This window comes from Phalangium opilio, unplaced genomic scaffold (assembly GCF_054372755.1).
Source record: "Phalangium opilio isolate 3A_F unplaced genomic scaffold, DU_Popi_V2 ptg000217l_1, whole genome shotgun sequence".
NCBI lineage: Eukaryota > Metazoa > Arthropoda > Arachnida > Opiliones > Phalangiidae > Phalangium > Phalangium opilio.
In genome coordinates this window covers 10,019,730-10,028,203 of record NW_028324218.1, presented here as the reverse complement: position 1 = coordinate 10,028,203, position 8,474 = coordinate 10,019,730, and the positions used below count along the sequence as shown (strand labels likewise).

The following is an 8,474-nucleotide window of genomic DNA, read 5'->3' as shown; positions in this document are numbered from 1 at the left end:
GATAGTGATAAACTGTTATGTACAATTTGACGAATAGTATTGGACAAATGTTGGACCCTGAGCTTAGAGCATGAAAAGCGAAGCGTCACACAGGTTGTTTAGGCTTAATAAAATATAGTAATTGACAGGTCATTATATATACTGTTGGTTAAAATTTTATCAACTTACTTTTTTAATTTCTTGTTAAATTTAGCATAGAATTCTATAATTTAAATTGTGTTTTGGAAAATAATCCAAATATACAAATGTATTGTATTTCGCAGAGATATTTTACAACGGGATATAAAATATAATGGTTTTGGTGGTGAATTTTGTAGCGAAACATTTTGTAGAAGAGGGAAGGACTAAATTGCTTTCTCTCTTGAACTTTAGGTATATTAATGTTAGGCCATAGACTATAGCTTTTATGGTTTATCCTTCATTCAAAATCTACCCTACTACCTCGAAGATTTCAAAAGAGGATGTTCGGACAAGCCGTATAACAACCTTGTTTCTAGATAAAGGAAGATACCTTAAGGAAAAATATATATTTGAACTATGACCTTTAGAGCGAATAATTTAGGAGGTAAACTCAAGTGAAGCAACATATGCCTATTAAGCAAGCTTTCTTGTCTCTTGAAAAAAAGTGAAAATAAACCTCCAAACCAGTATAAAAAAACGTTGATCTTAATCTCGAAATATTAAAATGTCACTTTTTCTCTTTGTATTCCAATCAGAAATAAGTCAATGTCATAGAGAAAGGTTTGTTACTCTTCCAGACATCAGTACTCCTTGCTACAACGAGAAACTGACAAGCCAGTCTCCTTAAGCCTTGGCCACCCAATAGCTCTATTCTGTCAGACCTTATTCCAATCGATACAAAATGGCCGGCGTATGTTACGCTTTCGGAACGTTGAAAGAGGAGGGATGAGGTTCACGCTTTCTTTTTTTATTTCAATCTCCTCCTTCGAGTTCTACCTCGCATACCTTGTCCGTTCGGCTAAAAAATTGGGCGAAAGGTGGGCGTTTGGGGGAAATGGATATTTCGATCCGTTTTAATTCAAAGAATCGGCCATGCCGCTTCTTACTAGCCTTTTTTATATTCTCCTAGGCGTTCCGGCGTGTTTCCACTACACGAGTGGGAACAGAGTGCTGGAAACTTCAATAAACGGTTTCAGGACGTATCGATTTGATTCAGGCTCGCGTTTGGTTTTAAATATTAAATATTCTCGATGATACTTCGATCTACGAATAGACATAAAAAAATGAATCACGTGGCTTGTATTGTTTGAAAGATGCAGAACTTTTAGACGAAAACTAACGCCTTGTCGTGTTACAAAGGATCAATGAAAAGATTAATTAGTGAAACCAGGAAGTCGTAAATTTCTTCTACTTAGAATCTTTAACAGGCTATTTTCTGGGTCTTTCTGCTTGAACTAAAGGGGTATAGGTGTAGAAACCATCACCCTTGACGTCATGGATAAAGCAACATAATGTATTTGAACTTAGAGACCACCTGACATTGACATAGCTAGCAGCCTGTGTCCCGACTCCGGCGACCTATGACCGCCGAACAATTTTTCTTTTAGTGTTCTGAACGAGTAGACCTACAGGTCGATGGTTTCTCATATATGTGTGAGAATAACCAATGAAACGCGAGGACGGTTCAACTAAGTTTCAAGCCCTTCCTCTTACCTTCAATCAGATATGGCGTCCAAGGTATCTTAAATATTCCAAGAATATGAGATCTATGTATTCCTGGCGAAACTAATACTAGAAATATTCTTTTTCTGATATTGATTTTCAATTTGAAGTTCGGAATGGTTAATCAAATTACAATTCCCCGGACCGAATTTTGCTTTACAGCCTTGGAGACAGCTAGGATAAGATATTCACGACCGAAGTTGACGCTCCGTGATACAATATTGTCCATAGTATATATCTTTGATAAAAAATTTCTAAAATTTCTAATGTTTTGCGGGGACATTTCTAAAAAAGCGAAGGATCAAAATTTTTTGCATCGTCTCATGCGCCATATTTATGATGTTTTGGGGTGTAAAAGCTCACCGAAAGTTTAGTATTTTTAAGATATTCGGGAATATTAACGGAAACTGAGTGAGATATTTCTAACGGAAGAGGAATTTCGGATATTCTGCCTTTACTGGAATAATACGCGTATAAAAAGCCATAGCATTCCATTAATTGCAAGACTTATACCGACTACTCGGAGAAGAATGTCATTAAATAATTATAGGCGTTTTTCCTACGCAATAGCACTATCAGGAGTTTAATGGATATGAGGGTAGTAGTGTGTAGCAACCGGTATCCATAGCAAGATAGGTTAGAAACTGCGACTGTGAGAAAGAGAAAAAAAATTCTCCTTTCGCTCTCTCTGAAATTCAGAGTATTGCATGATGTGATCAGATAAAAGGTACTCACGTGGTTTGATGACGACAAAATAAAGCCTTGTTGGTCCCGAAGTGTTGACTGCATGCTTGATTGCTGTTGCCAGTGGTCGTTGACTGTTTCAAATAGACCGTTTCGATTTGACTAAGAGGGAAAGACACAGGGTAAAACTTTGACTTAATTCCATCTCGCTTTTTGGCGCCTGCGCTGTAATCTTTATGTTTCGTGAGGGGTGCGCTGAGACGGCAATGTACCAATCCCCTTGCATATCCCGATACTGAGGGTTGCCTGCACCCTATTTTACGTCAAAAGGTCTATTAAGGTTGTTCCTACAACCATTAACACAACCGCTACCATCAAAATTTGACAGTCCCTGCCGTCAAGATCACTGTACGTTGATGAAATCTTAAAAGCTTATTTTCGCTCTGTCTCTCCACACTTCACGCGGTTACTAGTATAGCCTGTATATGCTCCTGGTATTATCTAGGTCAAATAATAGTGTTTTTTTCCATTAGACAGCGTCCACTTTTAATCCCAGGGTGGCCTCTAGTAATCCCGTACTTCCCGTCTCAATTCCAGCTAGCCAGTGGCTTCCGGGATATTATTGAGGGTTTAATGGGATTATGCTATAGCACTGGGAAAATTAATATAGCAGAGTTTTCCATCTAGGTTGTTTCAAGGAAGTACTTTCCATATAAATATACAGTGTGCTTCTGATAAGTCTGGATGTTCTTTGGGTGATTTTGACTCGAAAACGTTCTATAAAATTTTGACGTTCGAACCACTATTTTCAAGCTATGATTTGAGTACTTTAGGGATGATCCCTTAGTTAAAAATAGTATCGCCTTTCAGCTTCTTAATTAAATTTAAAGGGTCATAAGTTAAATACTTAACTTGAGAGCAGTGACCCTGAAGCCAAAATGTTACAGAACATTTTCAACTCAAAATCGACAAAAGAACATCCCGCTTATCAAAAACACCCTGTATATACGATCAAGAGAAAAAAGATGCATCACAAGGATTCTTCATCTCCGTGTATGTACTACAACTTCTGCAAGGTCTGTAATACAAACACAATGCGAATCCTATTTTTTTTTTTTTTTTGCCCCATAGAAAAATATAGTGGCCATTATTTCACAGAAACTTTAATTTAGTCTCAACATAAACCACGTTTGTGTACTTTTTAAATATTTAAAGTCCAAAAACTGACTATCCTACAGGATTTATTTTAATTTAAGCTAAACGTACGATATATAAGCAAACATAACTTTTGACGACGAAAGTCTCAGTTACAAGAGTACCGACTCCTGTATTAAAACTAATAAAACAACACAAATAGAGTTTATACAGTTTGCTTTGCACTAGAAGAACCGAAATTCAGTCAAATGATCTTATAGCCTTGGGCAAGATTTTAGTGAGCTCGAAAGTCAAACATTTGTAAGCGCTCTTGAAAGCCAAGGGTCATGAAAGTGTTCTCCGGTTTCAACGAAATTTCAATAGACATTCACACACTATATTCTATCTATAAATCAAAGGCTTGATAGACTGACTGATAATCAACGCCCAGCCCAAACCGTTTGCTCTAGAAGGCTGAAAATTTGCGGGAACGTTACTCATAGGTATTAGGCGCATACTAAGAAAGATTTTTCCAATCCGCCGCCATCTTAAAAAATGGCGCCCAGAAATGTAAAATTCTTCTCTATGCAACAAAGTTCGCGCGTTTCAACTGATTTCACAAATATTTAGTACTTTACACTGGTTTACTTTAACCTATAGACGGGCTGAATGGTCTTTCGGGTTCGATTTGTTGCCATCTTTGTAAATGGCGGCCACAAATTTAAAAGCCCTTCTTTATGGAATAATGTCCGCATGAAAAGTAATAAAAAATGTGCCGACGGGCTGACAGGCAACGCCGAGTGCTTTCACTCCTAGGGTGCTACTAAAATATTGGTCATCAGTAAATCCTACCCATTCTTTATATAATTTTGATGGAAGTTCTAATTACGCGCGAGCGACGCCGCGGGTAACAGCTAGTAAAGTAATATATTTAAATGATAAAATATATAAACAGAGACTTTTCTATTTATTTAGTTAAAAATAAACTTCATTTATGGGTGTGCGAGCCTTGAATTTTCAATTCGGATCGAGAATCGTTCACTTAACGAGTATTCGTACAAGCCTACTTCATCTACAAATGAAAACAAAAGCAAGTCTGCTTGCACCACAGACAGTTATTTTAAATTATAATTACACAGTTGAATGAATATAAAACTCAAATAATTAATATTACTTACCACTCACCATGTTTTCACATTCAATTATGTGTATGATTTTTTCTAGACCACAGTGGCATAACAAATTTAGCCTGACTATAAGACACCATATTGAATTCTGTAATCAAGTTATAGTAACATCGAATAAATGTTTGGCGATGAATGCATGATTCAACTTCCTCTCAGAAATTTTGAGCATCAGATCAAGAATTCTAATCAGAATTGCATGAGAGTGAAGACAATCTCAGGTCATTTTTAGGTTTTTTTGCGTCCTGAAAAACAAAGATGAACTATTTCAGTATAATTAATTTCCCATAATACCCATTTCCCCTAAAGAATTGTTTCAACTGTCTGTATCATTGCTTTAATTTCCTTTCAACAGTCATAAACTTTCTTCAATAAACTCTCTCCGTTACCCAATATTTCATTCATTAAAACGTTCGAACTTTAACAATGATAAATATATTTGCTTACTCTTACGAATAATGTAGTGTAATTAAATACCATGTTATACAGTAGCGTTTTAAAACCATGTTCACCCGTATACATTTCTGCGTCGTTTAAGAATATGAGGGGTAAAAGCCAAAAATACATTCAAATCCTTTGTAATTGTATATATACAATATAATATTTGATGAACACCAAACGTCTAAAATTATTTTATTTACATAATATGTGTTTCTGTTTACACGTATATAATCAGTAACACCATAAGCTTGTAAGATATGTTCCATAATATTGGCACTACTAACTAGTTCGAGAACGACGCGAGAATTGACTACACTTGATTTTTGCAGTCCATCTTCCTATTTAGTCTGTACTAAGCCTTTATAAGCGCCTTACCAGGCGTCGCAGCCGTCGCTTTTCGAGAATATATGACCTTCGTCACTTCATGACAAGCTCTCAGTAAACAGTGACAAACTTATGGAACATATCTTATGAACTCATGGTAACACCAGGAATGTATTGATAGAAGAGCTTAAGAATGTCAGCCCAAATGATGGAAATCATTGCTTTAAGCTCGAAAACACACGCCATTTTGCTAAAGGCTACTGATTGGCTGGCACGTTAAAGAGCCTTAACGGTACGAACTGAGCGGAGCGCCGCAGAGTGCAAATGGTTATCACGTGTCTGTGAGGTTTCCAGCATGATGGCCATAACAAAGTGCTGCCATCTGCATATTCCTGGTAAGATGGATATCAATGGTTTGGTTACGAGATTTGGAAGCGGTTTTTTAACCTCGTAAATAAAATATCGCATATAAACTGACAAGCGACTTTTTTTTGAACTTTGTTTTTCTATTGTAATCACAACCTGAATAATTTAGGTTTTAAAGTTTTGATATTTTCTGTTTCAGTCTAAAATTAGTGTAGAACTATTTTATATTCCTTTCAACATAAATGTCTATACAAGGTTAAATCTGATATAAATTATATGATGTGTTCTTCGGGTCAAATGAGTGAAAAGTGTTAAAGAACATGTGTTCTACAACATCTAATTCCAAACATTGTCACACAAGTCGAGTAATTAGATATAATGTTCTTAGATTAAAGAGAAAGTCCAATATGTCTTACTCCAAATGTGTCCTTGTTTATACGTCCTTGTTTTAGTGACCAATGTTTTGGAGTCCATATCTCCGCAATTAAATGTTGCAGACCCTATTTTTTTGGACATTTTTACTGAGTTTGACCCCCTTCAATTTATGGCAGACTTATCAGAAACAACCTGTATATATTTTCCCCAACCCTATAAATGTAAGCTCTTTAAAAACAGTATCATCTGAGTACTTGCTCTATTTCCAACATAATTGTAAACTAGATGGCGTTGTATATGAAGATCGTAAAAAGGTAAAAGAAAAAGTGTCTTCCTCAGAACCTTTCTACATTGGAGGGCGAACTTAGGTTCTGAGTATTCGAGTTGTTGTGATTTTTTACTAAAATATGCATTGGAAAGGTATTTTGATGTATATGGATGTATTTTCAATATATATGCTAAAATAAGAACGAGAGTTCAAGCAAAATATCCGAATAGCATTTCTTTTTTTAAGTAACACTAGCATTTTAAATCTCAGGTTCAGGTTTGTATATGCATTTTATAAAGACAGAATGTGATAAGGCATGTTCATTAAAAGTTAGGTTTGAAAATATTAGGTCAAGACATTTGGACTGGTTGAAGCATTAGATTCATTTGGGGGACGGACATGAGCGTATAAGATACTAAATGCGATGTGTCGTTAAAATACAATTGTTACATATTTATGGAATGTTAAAAAAGGTGGTTATGGTAACGAATAAGTTATTTCAGCTTGTTAGCTTGAATAAAAGCAAAATAAACGAAAAATAGTTGGGGCTGTTCAGTACAGTTGTTTTTTTACAATGTATTGAAGCTGCAACTAATACGACACTGTTATCCAATAGAGAATTTTGGAACCATTAACAGTAGCTTTTGCAAGTTCTTTAGGACAGTAAACTACAAACGTATCGTTATTATCAAGCGATTAGTGTATTACATAGTTCTGGTTTCATCACGTTTAACAGATACTAATCCAGGTAAAAACTAAATAGTTTGTTCATTTCTTCATCTACCAAGAGATGTCCACACCAAGCCGGGCCTGGCAAATGAAACTAGACAACGCTTCCAATTCTTCAAGTACATTTCTGAAATAACCCTGAAATCTGGACCTAAACAAGGGCTTAAGAAGTACCTTAAATGTCTCTTCATTGTTCTTTGTGTATGTTTTGTTTAACAGAACTGATTCTCAAAGTGTTTTCAATGTAATTCGTTAAACCCAGCCTGTATTGGGTAGTGATTTATACTTATGACAAATAACTTGTAACGATTCTTAATTACAATGTAACCTACAACAACAACAGACTTAAAATAGCAATTTTGAGATAATTTGTAAAGAAAAGAAGCTGATCAACTGTATATAGTAACTTTCGATATTGAACTGAAGCAAATAATACTTCGTTAATTTATATTTATATGGCATCTAACATACCTAGCTGGTGCAGCTAAACTATTTCTATTTATACATAAAATATTGGATATTTAATATGTTCCCCAGTAGATGAATTCTTGTATCCCAACTCTTGTACCCATAGCGTTACCATCGACGTTACCGACATTTCTTCGATCAAAAAATCAAATTACACGATTATTGTACTTGAAAATCCATTTCCGGTTTACTTATAGCGTAACCCAATGCACGTTGAAAACGCACTTACATAAGCGTGATTTTTTTAAAATATACATTACGAGTTCTATTGGCTTTCCCATATTTTGACGTTACCATTTTGCTAGATTACAGATGCAGATGGTGCCACTGGGCAATCGATTTCCTAGGGTTGGATAGCATGTCCTCCCAGTGGGATGATTCTTTGGTAAGTTCGCGACTAGTTCCTAGGACACACGAGCCCTTTTGAGAATAGTTACCGTGAATGCCGCTAAGAACGTACACCGAAAGCTGCCCGTTACGAAGGTCGTCTTCGGAGATGTCAAAACTCAGTGCCTCGTTCCAGACGGGGTTTTTCGTGCCTTTCTTTGTGGTTGTCTTCTTCTTTTTCACTTTTCTCGAATCAGGGCTGCTGAGAGCAACTTTGACGTACGAATCTGTCAAAAGATAAAGTGGCCCAGATTTTAAGTCAAACGGGTTATTACATTTACATATTTGTGTATTTTATGTTGAAGTGACCCAAAGGCAACGAAACTTTATGATTTATTCAAAACCATTTCCTACCCTCCATAATTCAATTTCGTTTTCAGCTTTTTGTAACTGAAGTTAATGAAACATAAGTTTATAAGGTATGTTCCATA

At 35.8% G+C, this 8,474-nt stretch overlaps 1 protein-coding gene across 2 annotated transcripts in view; it reads right to left on the bottom strand.

Annotated features, from left to right (window-relative positions):
* Nucleotides 1-5,012: 5,012 nt before the first annotated feature.
* LOC149616221 (synaptotagmin-5-like) overlaps nt 5,013-8,474 on the bottom strand; it is a 44,425-nt gene continuing 40,963 nt past the window's right edge. For both annotated transcript variants that reach the window (XM_089856394.1, XM_089856395.1), the window contains one exon: nt 5,013-8,270. In XM_089856394.1, coding sequence (XP_089712520.1) covers nt 7,963-8,270 — 308 coding nt within the window. In that variant the 3' untranslated portion in view covers nt 5,013-7,962. The remainder of the gene's footprint in view (nt 8,271-8,474) is intronic.